This window comes from Culex quinquefasciatus, chromosome 2 (genome assembly GCF_015732765.1).
Source record: "Culex quinquefasciatus strain JHB chromosome 2, VPISU_Cqui_1.0_pri_paternal, whole genome shotgun sequence".
Lineage (NCBI taxonomy): Eukaryota > Metazoa > Arthropoda > Insecta > Diptera > Culicidae > Culex > Culex quinquefasciatus.
The window spans coordinates 101,175,006-101,192,245 of NC_051862.1; the positions used below are offsets into that span (position 1 = coordinate 101,175,006).

The 17,240-nt window shown below is 39.2% G+C and overlaps 1 protein-coding gene and 1 long non-coding RNA gene across 8 annotated transcripts in view; both read right to left on the reverse strand.

Moving 5' to 3' along the window:
- The window catches only part of LOC6045837 (dystrophin, isoforms A/C/F/G/H), a 170,685-nt gene that overhangs the window by 121,739 nt on the left and 31,706 nt on the right, over positions 1–17,240 (reverse strand). For all 7 annotated transcript variants that reach the window (XM_038252468.1, XM_038252469.1, XM_038252471.1 and 4 more), the window contains 5 exons: positions 13,788–13,836; positions 13,598–13,722; positions 13,384–13,536; positions 12,361–13,325; positions 12,215–12,302 (listed from right to left, as the gene is read on the reverse strand). In XM_038252468.1, coding sequence (XP_038108396.1) covers positions 12,215–12,302; positions 12,361–13,325; positions 13,384–13,536; positions 13,598–13,722; positions 13,788–13,836 — 1,380 coding nt within the window. The remainder of the gene's footprint in view (positions 1–12,214; positions 12,303–12,360; positions 13,326–13,383; positions 13,537–13,597; positions 13,723–13,787; positions 13,837–17,240) is intronic.
- LOC119766764 lies at positions 14,249–15,865 on the reverse strand. The gene is made up of 3 exons (XR_005277111.1): positions 14,807–15,865; positions 14,555–14,754; positions 14,249–14,497 (listed from the first exon to the last, which is right to left on the reverse strand). It is a non-coding gene; the product is annotated as an uncharacterized LOC119766764 (long non-coding RNA).

Here is a 17,240-nt window from a genome sequence, read left to right on the forward strand (position 1 = left end):
TAAATTACTAAATTTGGAAATAATGAATATGAAGCATTCATTCCTTTAAAACTATAAAATTATGAATGTGATAGTGTGACAAACACTTTGTATTATCTGGGAATCACGTTGCTAAAAATACTAAGAATAAATAAATATCCAACAGTTCTAAACATCAGATCACTTTCTGACTAAAACTTGTTAGAAATATTGAATTAAGAAATTATAAAATATGTATTCCGAGCTAATATTTTTTGGTTCAAATTTGTTATCCTAAAAAATCAACAGAAAATAAAAATTCTATTTGAATATATTTTTGATTTTTTTTTTTGTTTTTTTTTGTGCCCTAATCTTTGATTCAAAATGAAACGAGAAGATTATACTTCGTACGAAAAGATCTTAAAAAATATCAAAATCATTGAAAAAACACTTTTTTATCTTGTTCAATAATACAAATTTTTCGAACCAAAATAAACTTCTAAATTTCAATAAATATGATTTTTTCCTATAACATACAAATAATTCAAAACTTATTACTGTTACTTCAAAATTCACTCAAAAAATCATTGAAAAAAATAGCAAAACATTCAAATCTTAAATAGAACAATTAAACCAAATGTGTACGCAAAACCAAGAAAATAATTATCAACAAAAAAAATTATTATAAATACAACAAAAAAATATATTTTTTTTAAGTGAAATATTGTCGAATTGTACAACAATTATATTTTAAAACATGAAATATGATGAGAAAAATTTATGAAGAATGTTGAATTTTTTTCAATTGATTATGTATAATTGGTGACAATTTCTAAGTTGTCAAAAATTTAGTTGTTTGTCAAAAATTCAATTTCAAACTATTCTACTCTACAACTTATTTTTTATTTATATTTTACATGTTGCCCGTGACTCTGGGGCAAATTTCCAAATTAGCCCGCGATGATCAGCTGGCTGAGGACCACTGATCTAAGGCCATGCCGATATCCTATGACCCAACTTGGTCACTCCGGAACCGGATACGGGTTGCCACTGGGGGACACTTCCGGAGGGTCTGTAAGTTAGGTAATTTTGGAAAGTTCAACTAAATTTATCTACTACAGAAAATTCAAACCGCCATCAATTAAATGGTTCCGGAATGGTAATCGGGCTCGGTTGCGTAGCTGCTAGTGTGATTGCGTCCACATTTCTTGTGACGAGTAATGTGTCATCACGCCTTCTATCGGATGGGGAAGTAGAACGTCGGTTCCAGCCTCAGTTGTTGTACGGTCATTTGATCATTCCAGTTTTCTCCCTGCTATAAGTACAATCAACACTCCAAACCAAGCCTGCTCCGGTGGAGTCGCTGGCGGCGGTTGGACTCCCAATCCAAAGGTCGTCAGTCCGAACCCTGGGATGGAAGGTTCCTTGGAAAATAAAAAGGATTTGGTGCTCTCCCCATTAAAACCTTTTAAATCTTAGGTTCGAGAAGAAACTTCAAACATGGTTCTTTGCATGTTTCACAAATTTCCTCCATTCCCAACTCATTTTTGGTTCCAAATTAATCAGGATGGGCCGGAGGACATTGCCATCAGAAATTGTCTCCCAGTGGCCAGGTTGGATTAAAAAACGTGGGCAAGACCTTTGGTGGTCATAATTTGCAATTTCATGATATGCTTCCTTGCATACTCCGGAATTGTCCCCTAGTGGCCAGCGGCAACCGGATCTGGCGTAACCAGGTTGGGTTAAAGAATAGCGGCATGTCCTTAGATGGTCATTATTTGCTATTTCATGAAGTTTGATATGTCGCATGATTTGCTTCCCTGCATACTCCGGAAGTGTCCCCCAGTGGCTACCGGTAACCGGTTCCGGCGTGACCAGGTTGAGTCAGAGGATATTGGCATGACCTCAGATAATCGTAATTTTCAATTTCATGAAGTTTGATATGTCGCATTATATGATTCCCTGCATACTCCGTAAGTGTCCCCCCGTGTCCACCGGTAACCGATTCTGGCGTGACCAGGTTGGGTCATAGGATATCGGTATGACCTCAGATAAACGTAATTTTCAATTTCATGAAGTTTGATATGTCGCATGATATGCTTCCCTGCATACCCCGGAAGTGTCCCCCAGTGGCCACCGGTAACCGGTTCCGGCGTGACCAGGTTGAGTCAGAGGATATTGGCATGACCTCAGATGGTCATAATTTTCTATTTCATGAAGTTTGATATGTCGCATGATATGATTCCCTGCATACTCCGTAAGTGTCCCCCCGTGTCCACCGGTAACCGATTCTGGCGTGACCAGGTTGGGTCAGAGGATATCGGCATGACCTCAGATAATCGTAATTTTCTATTTCATAAAGTTTGATATGTCGCATGATATGCTTCCCTGCATACTCCGGAATTGTCCCACAGTGGCCACCGGTAACCGGTTCCGGCGTGACCAGGTTGGGTCAGAGGATATTGGCATGACCTCAGATGGTCATAATTTTCAATTTCATGAAGTTTGATATGTCGCATGATATGCTTCCCTGCATACTCCGGAAGTGTCCCCCAGTGGCCACCGGTAACCGGTTCCGGCGTGACCAGGGTGAGTCAGAGGATATCGGCAAGACCTCAGATGGTCATAATTTTCAATTTCATGACGTTTGATATGTCGCATGATATGCTTTCCTGCATACTCCGGAAGTGTCCCCCACTGGCCACCGGTAACCGGTTCCAGCATGACCAGGTTGAGTCAGAGGATATCGGCATGACCTCAGATGGTCATAATTTTCAATTTCATGAAGTTTGATATGCAACATGACGGGTTTCTAGCGATACCATTATTGGAACCGTTTTGGTGGTACCCTGGAACCGGTTCCGGATTGGCCACAGTTGGCCGGAACGATCCCAAACAGTCAGGGGTAGTATGTAGTGTGACTAGATCTAGATGTATGGGTATCAAAAAATCGGAAATTTCCGATTCCTTTCCGATGAAGATAGATTGACTTGTAAATTGTGGACCGGTTCGGATGCCGGCGGATTTTCCGACGACGTAATTCCGGGTTGGTACGAAATTCCTACGAAAAATCTATTCTATCGATACAAAGACCCCCAAAACGGTGTTATACCCACTCTAAAATGTTTATTTAGCAATTCTATGGTAATATATTGACATTTAGTTACATTGAAAGTTTGCAAAATTAAGTTTAGATAAGTTTTATATAGAATTTCCAGAGTTATATAAACTTTTATACTAAGTAGTTAGTAAACTTTATATTCAATCCAAATTATTTTTTTAAACAGTCAAGGATGCCTATTTGGAGTTCGTAGACTGGATTTGTGGTGATTTGTCAAAACATAACTTTATTTATGTTTTTTTTTTTTTTTTTGAATTAAATATACTTTATTGAATCTTTCTTATAATAATTACATTTGGTTTACATAATAAGTGATCAGCTGTGGCTCTTCAGCTTTAGTTTGCTTTTCGTGATTTAAACACTGTTCATATTCATAACTTTAAAAGTATATGATTTATCATTTTTGTAACACTAGGTACAATGAAGAAAAAAATAAGAAAACATAACCTAACCTAAAACTAACTTAATCTTACCATAAACTAAACCAATCCTTGAATCAAGGGGTATTCAGATATAGCACATTTTTCCCTGAATTTCAAACATTTTTCTTGAATCTTCTGATCCAACATTTTTACTTCTGCTAATTCATGAACCTCACTTGATCTAGTCCAGCCAGGAACATTCAAAACCATTTTGAGTACCTTGTTTTGGACACGCTGGAGCTTCAATTTATGAGTTCTAGCGCAACACTCCCAAACAGGTACTGCATACTCAATAACGGGGTAAATTATTTGTTTGTAAACTGCTAGCTTATTTTTCAAAGATAACTTTGATTTTCTGTTAATTAAAGGATACAAACACCTGATGAGAATGCTGCACTTGTTCAATATTTTATCTACATGCTGTCGAAACAATAGTTTCGAGTCAAGTATGAGACCTAAATATACAACTTCCTTTGACCAGGGTATTGAAACATCATTCATTTTAATCAAAACATCATCCTTTGGGACAAATCGGGCCGATTTGGAAAGTGGAAAAATGATGGTTTGAGTTTTGGCTGCATTTATGCGAATTTTCCAGTCGCCAAAGTATTCGGAAAGAACGTCAAGACCCTTCTGAAGACGGCCAACTAAATATCTGGTTATTTTACCCTTATAAATAACGGCAGTGTCATCAGCAAAAAGTGACAACACACCATTACCAGGAAGAGTAGGCAAATCAGATGTAAAAATATTGTACAGAAGTGGGCCAAGAATACTTCCTTGGGGAACCCCAGCATCAATGTTGAATAATCCAGAAGCAATCCCATTCAGAAAAACCCTGAACGATCTCTCCGAAAGATAGTGCTGGATAATTTTGATAAGATACATTGGAAAACCGTATAAATACAGTTTATGTATCAAACCATCATGCCAAACATTGTCAAAAGCCTTCTCAACATCCAACAAAGCCATAGCAGTTGATTTAGACTCAAGCTTGTTCTGCTTGATGATTTTAGTTACTCTCGTAAGCTGATGAGCAGTATTATGCCCTTTCGGAAGCCAAACTGCTCATTCAAAATTATATTATTATCGTTGGTAAAATCCAAAAGCCTTGAATAGATGACCTTCTCAAAGAGTTTGGACAGACTACTCAAAAGACTAATGGGACGATAACTTGTTGGCGATGTTGGATCTTTTGAGGCTTCAAAATTGGTATGACTTTGCCCAGCTTCCAATTGGTGGGGAAGTAACCAAGTTGCAAACATTTATTGAAAATATTGGCTAGATGTTGAAAGAACTGATCACTCTGTTTTTTCAACACTAGATTAAAATGTTATCAAAGCCTGGAGCTTTCATATTTTTCATTTGTTTAACTGCAACTTTGACTTCCTCACCAGAAACATGGGAATCTGCAGGAAATTCAAAGGTAGAGTTATTAATTGTTGAAATACTATTGGCAACTGATGTTTCTTTACGGCTGGTCATGGAAGCGCCAAGATTATGTGAACTAACAAAATGAAGCCCAAGTGCATTTGCCTTTTCCTCGGATGTAATCAAAGGAGAATCCTCAACAATAAGAGGAGGAATAGGCTTTGGTTTGTTTTTAAGAACTTTTGAAAGTTTCCAAAATGGTTTTGAATAATTCCCAAGCTGGCTTACATGTTTTGAAAATTCTTGATTTCTGATATTGTCAAGTCGGTCTTGTATGATTTTGTTCAAATTGTTAACTGAAATCTTTTGTCATAGTCCCCAGTCCGTTGATATTGTCTCCTATAAACATTCCTAAGTCTAATCAAGTGTTTAGTATCTACGTCAATATCAGTTACCTTAAAATTAACAGGAACCTCCCGAACGTTGGCAGCCTCTGCTTGGTTGATAGCCTGCTGGATCACCTCCAGCGAACGATCAATATCAGCAGAAGTTTCCGGGTGTTGATCATAGTCGATGTTGCTGTCTACCACTTGCTGAAACTGCTGCCAGTCAACGTTGTGGTAATCTTTCCGGGTTGGTTGCCGCTGCGGAGTAACGGAAGCTCCAACCTCCACAACCACCGGATAGTGATCAGAACTCAACTCTTCAAACACCTCAGGATGAGCCACGTTCTCAGCCATATTGGTAATGAAGAAATCGATGATTGAGTGATTCCCAGACCGAGCCACCCTCGTTGGACGATCCGGACTCACAACGTTGTAGTATCCGTTTTGCAGATCGTTGTGCAGAATCACTCCGTTCCGATTCCTCCTGCTGTTGCCCCAAACTTCATGCTTCGCGTTGAGGTCACCAGCGATGATGTACTTTGCGCTCCGCCGTGTCAGCTTCTGGATATCGCTCTTCAGTTTTGCTGCTGAACCATCTCTGGCATTCACCTGACGTGGGCAGTATGCAGCAATGAAGAGTACTGGGCCAACCGAAGTGGGAATTTCCACTCCAACGGCCTCGATGATGTCCAGCTTAAAGTGTGGCAGCCGGCGTGGCTTGAGATCACGATGAACAGCGACAAGCACACCTCCTCCTCCAGACGTGGTCCTGTCGAGCTGCGTCGCGATCTTGTAGTTTTGCAGATAAACTTTTTCACCGGGCTTCAGATGAGTTTCCGTGATGGCAGCTACGTCGATCTCCTTCTCGCGAAGAAAATCCACCAGCTCTAAGTTCTTCCTCCTAATGGAGCAAGCGTTCCAATTCAGCAGCTTGAGGGACCTACGATCCATACTGGATGACGAACGAGGTCAGCACTTCAATCTGCTGGGTCTTGGTTTTGCATCCACGCAGTGCAGCGGACATCTGTTTGAAAATATTGAGGAGTTCGGTTGAGGTGTAAAGATCATTACCATTTTCCTCAACTGCTGGTTCTTGGGTTGGTCTTGGCTCCTGGCTGAAGCCCGGTGGTGGCGGTCTCGGCTCCTGGCTGGAACCCGGCCGTGGATGATTCATCTCAGCTCTCTTCCTGGGATCCAACGGCAACGGTGCCAAGTTCGGGACCTGGCGTCGCGGTTGAAGAGGTGGAAAATTTTGCTCCACCAGGGCTGGAGGAGTTCTACGACGCTGAGGCTGATTCTTCGTCGATGCTTGCTGCCGAATTTTCACGAACTCAGCTCTCTTGGGGCACTTTCGGTCGGTTGACGAATGCTCACCGTTGCAGTTGAGGCACTTCACCAGCGAATCTTGGATGCACTGGGACGTGATGTGCGCATCAGTACCACATTTGGCGCAACGACGCTTCAGGTGGCAGTTCTTACCTCCGTGCCCGAAGCCCAGGCAGTTGAAGCATTGTGTGACGTCACGATGCACTGGTCGGTATCGCTCCCACGACACGATAATGTTGAAAACCGCTCGGATTGCCTTCAGCTCAGGAAGCGTCGTCGATCCCTTAGCCAAATGCAGCAGGTAGAGCTGGTCACGGTACTTGATGTCTTTGTTGCGTCGGCTCATTTTGTGCACGGCCAACACATCCAGTTTCAAAACTTTTAGCTCGGCAGCTAATTCCTCCACTGGCATGTCGTACAGACCTCTGACGACGATTTTGTACGGCTTATCCATGACGACATCATGGGTAAAGTACTCCGCCTCGTTTTCGGTCAAGTAATCCTTGACCAGTTGATAGTGCTGCCTGGATTGCACCAGCACCTTAAATCCGTCCTGACACAGACGAATGTTGCCTTGGACTTTCCCAGACTTGATGAGTTCAACCAGCCCCGCACGAAAGTCGATCGTTGCTGCTGATTGCCTCACATAAAAGGAGGCAGTTTCTCCTTTCGCTGTTTCACTTCATTCTCCTTTGCTTCCGCTACCTGGTCCTCGTCAGGCAGTCCAGCGAACTTGTTGTTCTTCAAAAGCTGCTCCTCGTGCGATGAAGAGTTCTCCTCCTCCTCATCCATCGGTACAGTACCGTCGCTCTTTTTCGTCTTTTTGCTGTTCGATGTCACTTCCAAAAGCACCTTCCTTTTGGAAATTCCCGGTTTTTGGCCATCAGTTGAGGCCTCAACCTTCCTTTTGGAAATTCCCACTTTTTTGCCTGCTTGAGCCGCAGGTAGGGCAATATTGCCGGCGTTTTGCGCCGGGACGCGACGAGTCATGTTGATTCAGACAACCTTCACCAACGAATGCTCGGATAACAATGACTTTATTTATGTTAATTTTTCGAAAGGTGTACAAACTATTTTTGCACTTTTTTTGATTTTTGTAATAGTATTTGTTACATAACTTTTTATAGAAAACATCTTTCCATGAGCTTTTTGTAGCAAATTGTTCGGCATGAGTTTCTGAACAAAACGTAGTACTAGGTTTCTGTCAATATTTTAATTGTTTACATGTATCATCACAAAATGTGCATAGTGCCCAAGGGGTGTAAATACTTTTTTTTCATATATACTATATATAAAAAATTTCGACGACGAGCGCGAATCAGTTCAACACGTAGCGTCGGATCTAGGTGCTCTTTGTTGCGTTGGGTTCGTATAAGCCCAAGAAAGGTTTATACGCTAAATAAAGCATCGGCAAATTGTATGGGGAAAGTTACGTAAAATCAAATTTTGATCACAGGAGGCTGAATAAGCAAATAAGCAAAAAACGTCAACAAACGGAAAAAGGCAGAACGAAGATTGTCGGATAAGGCTTGTTTTACATAAAATAATGAAGTAATAATTTCAGTATTCCAAGAAACCATTTTTCTAAATAAAAACTGGGGTTTTTGACACGCCACGTGCATAAACGAGAAAATGTCTAAGTCTAAGCCTAAGCTCTTTGGTCCAGACACGGTCAAAACGCCATATTATGTTTTCTTACGACTTTTTCAAATGTTTGGCTGGTTTTTCCGGATCTCAAATTATGTTACCACTGAGCAGTTCTCTCAGATTTCGGTCATTCGATTTTTTTGTATTTTTTAATCCGACTGAAACTTTTTTGGTGCCTTCGGTATACCCAAAGAAGCCATTTTGCATCATTAGTATGTCCATATAATTTTCCATACAAATTTTGCAGCTGTCCATACAAAAATGATGCATAAAAATTCAAAAATATGTATCTTTTGAAGGAATTTTTTGATCGATTTGGTGTCTTCGGCAAAGTTGTGAGTATGGATACGGACTACACTGAAAAAAAAATGATACGCGTTAAAATTTTTTTTGGTGATTTTATATTTAACTTTTTGTCACTAAAACTTGATTTGCAAAAAAAACACTATTTTTAATTTTTTTCATTTGTTTATATGTTTTAGAGGACATTAAATGCCAACTTTTCAGAAATTTCCAGGTTGTGCAAAAAATCTTTGACCGAGTTATGATTTTTTTAATCTATACGATTTTTTTCAAAAAATCGAAATATTGGTCGCAAAAATTTTTCAACTTCATTTTTCGATCAAATTTGCAATCAAAAAGTACTTTAGTGAAATTTTGATAAAGTGCACCGTTTTCAAGTTATAGCCATTTTTATGTGACTTTTTTGAAAATAGTCGCAGTTTTTAATTTTTTTAATTAGTGCACATGTTTGCCCACTTTTGAAAAAAATATTTTTGAAAAGCTGAGAAAATTCTCTATATTTTGCTTTTTGAACTCAATCAAAAAGGCAAATTTGATTTTACATCGAAAAATGAAGTTAAAAAATTTTTGCGACCAATATTTCGATTTTTTGAAAAAATCAGTATTGATTAAAAAAATCATAAATCAGTCAAAGATTTTTTGCACAACCTGGAAATTTCTGAAAAGTTGTCATTTGATGCCCTCTAACACATATCAAAAATGAAAAAAATTAAAACAAGTGTTTTTTTGCAAATCAAGTTTTAGTGACAAAAAGTTAAATAAAAAATCATCAAAAAATTTTTTACCGTGTAACATTTTTTTTCTGTGTAGTCCGTATCCATACCTACAACTATGCCGAAGACACCAAATCGATCAAAAAATCCCATCGAAAGATACAGATTTTTGAATTTTCACATATCATTTTTGTATGGACAGCTGCAAAATTTGTATGGTAAATTATATGGACATACTAATGATGCAAAATGGCTTCTTTGGGCATATCGAAAGCACCAAAAAAGTTTCAGCCGGATTAAAAAAATCAAAAATTAAAATTGAAGAAAAAAGACCGATTCCGTAGAGAATTACTCCACTTGAAAAGCAAACTAATCACGTTTCATGTGCTTCCAAGACAGCTAAAATCAGTTGAAATGGTACGGAGTTATAATTTTTTGAAAAATTTGGTTTTTGCGAAAATTTATGAAAATTGCCTTTTTTAGGACCACTCTAGCAGGGTGTAGGTCACCCTAACGGCCAAACAAAAAAATACGAGTCTAGTAATTTCGGCCAAGAAACTCTCAGAAAAATTTGGAGTCCGATCAGAGAACATTTTTTCGGTTTGAGTGACGCTCTATTCAAATGGAATTGATATGTATACTGTATGTAAAAAAAGTATTTACACCCCTTGGGCACTATGCACATTTTGTGATGAAACATGTAAACAATTAAAATTTTGACAGAAACCTAGTACTACGTTTTGTTCAGAAACTCATGCCGAACATTTTGCTACAAAAAGCTCATGAAAAGATGATTTCTATAAAAAGTTATATAACAAATACTATTACAAAAATAAAAAAATGTGCAAAAAAAGTTTGTACACCTTTCGAAAAATTAACATTAATAATGTTAATTGTTGAAAAATCACCATAAATTCAGGCTCCCAACTTGAAAAAGGCATCCTTGACTAATTGAAAAAACAATTTGGATTGAATATAAAGTTTACTAATTACTTATTATAAAAGATTATATAACTCTGGAAATTCTATATAAAACTTATCTAAACTTAATTTTGCAACTTTCAATTTAACTAAATGTCAATAAATTACCATAGAAACGATAAATAAACCTTTTTTAGTGGGTATAACACCGTTTTGGGGGTCTTTGTATCGATAGAATAGATTTTTCATTGGAATTTCGTACCAACCCGGAATTACGTCGTCGGAAAATCCGCCGGCATCCGAACCGGTCCACAATTCACAAGTGAACCTATGTGGAATCGGAAAGGGCATAAAATTTCCGATCTTTTGATACCCATACATCTTAGTTTTCTATAAAACCCACGTTTTTAAATACCTAGGCAAAAACGTTGTTAAGGTTTCGTTTGAGCAACCTGCCAAAAATGTATGGAACTTCGTAATTTTTGTTCTCGTGGATCAAACTTACTTTTTGCCCAGGTATTTAAGAACGTGCGTTTTATAGAAAACCTAGATGTATGGGTATCAAAAAATCGGAAATTTTATGCTCTTTCCGATGAAACATAGATTGACTTGTAAATTGTGGACCGGTTCGGATGCCGGCGGATTTTCCGACGACGTAATTCCGGGTTGGTACGAAATTCCAACGAAAAATCTATTCTATCGACACAAAGACCCCCAAAACGGTGTTATACCCACTCCAAAATGTTTATTTGTCATTTCTATGGTAATATATAGACATTTAGTTGAATTGAAAGTTTGCAAAATTAAGTTTAGATAAGTTTTATACAGAATTTCCAGAGTTATATAAACTTTTATACTAAGTAATTAGTAAACTTTATATTCAATCCAAATTATTTTTTCAATTAGTCAGGGATGCCTATTTCAAATTGGGAGGCTGAATTTATGGTGATTTGTCAACAATTAACATTATTAATATTTATTTTTCGAAAGGTGTACAAACTTTTTTTGCACCTTTTGTAATAGTATTTGTTGTATAACTTTTTATAGAAATCATCTTTTCATGAGCTTTTTGTAGCAAAATGTTCGGCATGAGTTTCTGGACAAAACGTAGTACAAGGTTTCTGTAAAAAAATTTAATTGTTTACAAGTTTCATCACAAAATGTGCATAGTGCCCAAGGGGTGTAAATACTTTTTTTACATACTGTATATTAGGATGTAACAAAAACGACTTTTTGGCGGGTATTCAAGGGTTTGTTCTGGTGGGCATACTAAGCCCAAATCCAAAATATGAGCTTGATTGGACGTAACAGGATCGGGCGCTTTGCATTTGAATTTTAAATGGCCCCGGCAAAAAAGATATGTGTCGCGCCTCGCGACGCCCTAGACGCCCTTTGATTTTACTGGGGTCAATTTTTTGACAAAATGCCAAATTTTGAAGGTCTGTATCGAGCTCCAGGTTGCTCCAAATGTCAATGTTACATATACCAAAAGATGCGCAAGGATCTGGCCTGCATGCCAATGATGTTGAAAATAAACGCTTCAGTGGCCAAAATGCCTCAGAAGTGACATTTTTGAAGAAAAAAAATTACGGGTAAAATCCCATTTAAAATTGAAGGGCGGAGCGCCAGCTCCTGTTACGTCAAATCAAGCTCATATTTTGGATTTGGGCTTAGTATGCCCACCGGAACAAACCCTTGAATGCCCGACAAAAAGTCATTTTTGTTACACTCTAGTATATATCATACAAATTACAAGTATGTACAATGAAAAATATAATTCTACAAAATATATACAAAAAGCATAAACAAAAACACCTTCAAAAAGCGGGGAATGATAGAAAATAAAGATGCGTTATTTGATGCAAATGCTCTAGCACACTAGCTCATACAATCTTTTGAGTACAACTTGTCAAACATTTAAAAAACAGCAAAGGGACTTTTTGTAAGCAATCTTATGTTAATTATGTGTACAACTGAAGGTGATTGGATTTAATTTGATAGTAAAGCGTACCCACAAACATGCAACTAGTGAAACATATTTCCTACCTCCAACATTCGTGAAACTTTCTCCAAGACATTCTCAACATCAACATCACTCTTGGTGTTTGTTTGGTTTGCATCCGTTGGAATAGTTCTAAAAAATAAATAAAAAAATGTAATTGCAGTTTCGAAAATTCGGAAACCATAATTACTTTGATTCATTATCACCAACTGGGTTTGCATCTTGCAAACCATTGTCTGCTTCTTGATTTTCTATTTTATTTCTTTCAGACTGGCAAAGTTTTTGAAATATATTTTGTGCATTCTTTATACGGTTTTCGAAATCTTCCAAATGTTTGCTATCACACGTTTTAGTATATTCCTCGTAAAGATTGTTGCATTCAGCTATTTTTTCCGAAAACGTATTTCTCTCATCATCCGTCAACTGTCCAGTTTCGCTCTCTCTGCACAACCGTTCGACAGTGATCAATTCTTCCTCCAAGCAACGCATAATCCTGAGGAGATTTTCCAACGTAATTTTCGACTGTGTTACAATCTCTCCCAGCGAGTTGTATAAATTTTTAAGCGTATCTATCCGTTGACTAAGCTTCGCCGCATTTTTTGTTGATTTATCCTCGCAAAGCTTGCGCCCTGTTCGAATGACTTGCTCAATCTCGCTCTTCACCTCCGACAACATTCGGTACATTTTCAGACAGTGCTGCAACTGATCCTGGAGGTTCAATGGACCCGCGGAGAAAGGATCCAGAATTATGGTACTTTTTTCCACATTTCTGAGCTTCACAAGAGCGTGGTTCAATTTCGTTTCAAACGTTGCCTGCGGTGATGTGAGCTGATCCAACTTCTTTTTACAAGCTCGAAACTGGGATTCCAATAGTTTTATTTGGTCTTGGTAGCGATTGGCTGCCTCCAACTTGCCCTCCTGCTTGTAGTGGTCAACCTTTTTCTTCGTCTCTAGCAGCATTTTTTCTTGAGTTTCAAACTCATCCTGAAGTTTTTGAAAATCATGCGGCACATCTTCAACCGTTGTATCATTCTCGAGAAATTCGTTCAATATACTTTCGATCCGAAAGATCCATTGCTGCAGACAAATGACCTGCCTTTCCGACGATTGCGCTTCCTTAACGGCTAACTCTAGCATTGTAGTTCGTTGTTTGGCCTAGGGATGTAAAAACTTTTATCAATCGAAACTAATATCTAAACTTTTAAACAGCTACCTGAATCTGTAGAGCTTCCCATCTATCGCTTATGGTTTGTAAATCTTTTTCGATTAACGAAACCATAAACTCTAAATTGCAAAGTTCGGTTCCGATCGCAATGATTTTATCAAAGCGTGCTTCTGGATGGTTCCGAATGTAGTTTTCGATATCCTGTTTGCAAAAAAAATAATCAGTTTGCCAGTAACCTTACAGCAAAAATAGCTTTACTTACGTCTAGTTCTTCTGAAATTTCTTCTGCATCCGCCGCATTTTCCGGACTTCGGCGCAAGAGCTTCTCGAGTTTGTCAAGGTAATTTGTTTCACCTACAACCAGAGTCTTAAACTCACCCAATTGACCTACGATCGAGGAGAAAAGTGCGTTAGTTTAAGACACACACAAGTCAAACCAGAAGTAAACTCACTGGAAATATGCTCCAAAAGCCCAGTACGTTGGTAAACACACGATGTTACCTAAATCAATAAAAGGTTCAGTAAGTAATAGGATGTAGCAAAATGGTCGATTATTGCGAGTATGTCAGGGCATGATCCCTTAGGTGTAATGAGATCGAATCCCAAATATGAGCATGATTGGTTGCGACAGGACCTGGCGCTTTGACTTTGAAGTTTAGCTGGGATTTCACCTGTAAAATCGTGGCGTTTTGGTTTTTGCCAGTTTTGAGCCGCTTAACGATTTTTGCATTTTTCAAAAACCTCATTCAAATCAAGATCAGCTCACACGGGAGGTGTATTAATGTACGTGGATGACCGCCTGGACTTCGAGACGATATCTGGTTTCGTTGCTGGTGACAACTGGTTCCTGGCAATTGATGTCTAAAGCCCTACACTGAACGGAATTTATGGAGGAATCTACCACTCACCTAGCAGCAGTGACATCAGTTTCATCGATAGTCTGGAAACATGGCTTCGGAGTGTTTTTGTAGACGAAAAGGCAAATGTTTTCGCTGGCGATTTTAACCAGGATTTTCACGGGAATTGAGAAACGTCACGGAGGCATTGAGAATGAAACAACTGGTTTCTGAACCGACTCGTGTTGGACCGAGCAGCAGCACGATGATAGACCTCGTTTTTTTTTTCAAACATGGAGGGTGGAAACGCACGTGTCTTGGAGGAGCTGAAAATTTCCGATCATGAAACCGTAGGAATCAACATTGGAACAAGCAGCATTCACCTGGCTGAACGCAACAAGACCCGGGTAAGTTGGAGCCGGTACTCTAAAGAGAAACTGCAGGAAATTCTTCGTTCGAACCGAAGTCGTTCGATACCTACGGATTCAGTCGACGACGCGGGAAAAGAGTTTGATGCAGGTTTGGTGGCAGCAGTTGGAAGTCTCATCGACGTCCGCATTGATGAACGAGTAGACCTAAACGACTGGTATGGAGATCATCTTAAAATGCTGAAAACCGTGAGAGACAACGCCTACCGGAAGTTTAAGATCACCAAGGCGGCCAGTGATTGGGATGCGTACAAACATTGCAGAAATCAATACGTCAACCAAATTCGCACATCAAAGAATTCGTCAATCAACAGTGAAATCAGGAGTTGCGGTGGAGATTCAAAAAAGCTATGGAGGTGTTTGAAGTCACTGATTCAGCCTGGAGGACAGCCAGCAACGGAGATAGTGTTCGGAAAGCCACGAGGAGATGCTGAAACGGCTAGGCTTTTGAACAACTTCTTTGTTCGGAGTGTGGAGGAGATACACGAAGGAATTCCACCGACGACATTTACTGATGAGTAAGTTTGAGCCAATCACGCTAAGCAAGCTGAAGGAAACAGTTCGGTCACTGAAGGATTGTGCTGGAGTTCGAAATGCCACAAAACGGGTCATGATGGATGCTCTGGACGTGGTTGCAGTAGATCTGTTGGATATAGTGAACAAATCACTTGCACGTGGGGAATTCCCAGGCGCATGGAAGAAGACTTTAGTGGTTCCCATCTCAAAAGTTCCAAGATCCAAGAAGCCAGAAGGCCACAGACCGATCAACATGCTGCCGCTGTACGAGAAAGTAATGGAGACAATCGTGAAGGAACAGTTAATGTCGTTCATTGATCGAACTGGCATGCTGCTGAAAGAACAATCTGGTTTCCGGAGGCACCATTCGTGTGAATCGGCGCTGAACCTCCTGTTGCTGAAGTGGAAGCAGTGCATTGAAGAAGGAAGCATTGTTCTTTCAGTATTCGTGGATTTGAAGCGTGCCTTCGAAACCATTGACCGGAAGAAACTGATTGGTGTTCTGCAGAAAAGCGCGATTCGAGGTACGGTGCTGAGATGGTTCATCAGCTACCAAGACAACCGGAAGCAGGTCACGAAATACAACAGCGCGGTCTCGCCAGAAACGTCAGTAAATCTTGGAGTACCACAAGGAAGCGTGCTAGGGCCACTGTTGTTTATACTGTACTTAATGACATCAAACAGGCATTGAGCTGATGACACAGTGTTGTTCGTGGTTGGTGACAGCTTTGATGAATGCTTCGATGTCATGAACGAAGAGTTGGTCGGTTTTTCGGAGTGGTTGAAGTGGAAGAAGCTGCAGCTGAACATTGCAAAGACAAAGTGCACGGTGGTGACGACACGGCAGACCAACGAGTGCAGGAGTCGGGTGCAGATGGATGGTGGAAGCGTCGAGCGGGTAACGACGATGAAATACCTCGGGGTCATGCTGGATGAAAAGCTGAACTTCGACGAACACATTGATTTCACCATTCGGAAAGCAGCACGAAAGTTTGGAGTTTTGTGTAGGATTAATCGCTACTTGACAGCAGAGACAAAGGTGTTGTTGTACAACTCGCTCATCGCCCGCACTTCGATTACTGTCCATCAATTTTATTCTTGGCAACACAACGGCAACTCAAAAGAATGCAAGTTCTACAGAGTAAGATCATGCGGCTCATCCTTAGATGTGATCAAGTAACGCGAATCTGGGCGCAGTTTAACCTTATGTGCTCATATGCGTGTGGAATAGCAAATGGTTCCAATACCCTAAATGGATAAATAATTGCTGCAATCTGATTGATAACAAAAGACTCAACATAGGATTTGTAAGAGCGCCTTGTGATGAGAAAAGAGAGATATGGATGGGCATACACGGAAGTGGAATAAGATTACAGGAAACTCTCTTAACACGAACGAAGAATTATCCTGGGATGAAAATCTCTTCTTGTAAGCCGAGCTCAATTTGAGCCAAGTTTTGCAGAATGCTTTTATGCTCAGCATAAAAGTGGTTCATGTTTTCAATCACTATGTTTTGCTCATAAACCTTCCATGCTACAAAAACTGTGTATGGGAGCAATTCTCTACCAAAACCGGAAATGGATTTTATTTGTATTTTTTGATTTGGCTCAAACTTTGTGGGGGCCTTCCCTATACCCAAATATGCTATTTTGTGTCATTGGTTCACTCATACAAGTCTCCATACAATTTTGGCAGCTGTCCATACAAAAATGGTATGTAAATATTCAAACAGCTGTAACTTTTGAGTGAATTTTTGATCAATTTGGTGTCTTCGGCAAAGTTGTAGGTATTGTTGAGGACTTTTGAGAAAAAATAGGTAAACGGAAAAAATTGAGGATTTTTTATCAACTTTTTTACTAAAACTCAATTTCCCAAAATACTTATTTTTGATTTTCGAGATTTTTGATATGTTTTAGGGGACAAAATCCGCAACTTTTGAGCCATAGAGAAACATGGTCAAAATCTGCCGCCGAGTTATGAATTTTGAAAAATAGTGATTTTGGAAAAATTGAAGTTTCATGCAAAAACAAGTTTGACATTATTTTTAATGCAAAATTGAATTTGCAATCGAAAAGTACTTTACATATTTTTTGATAAAGGGCTCCGTTTTCTAGATATAGCCACC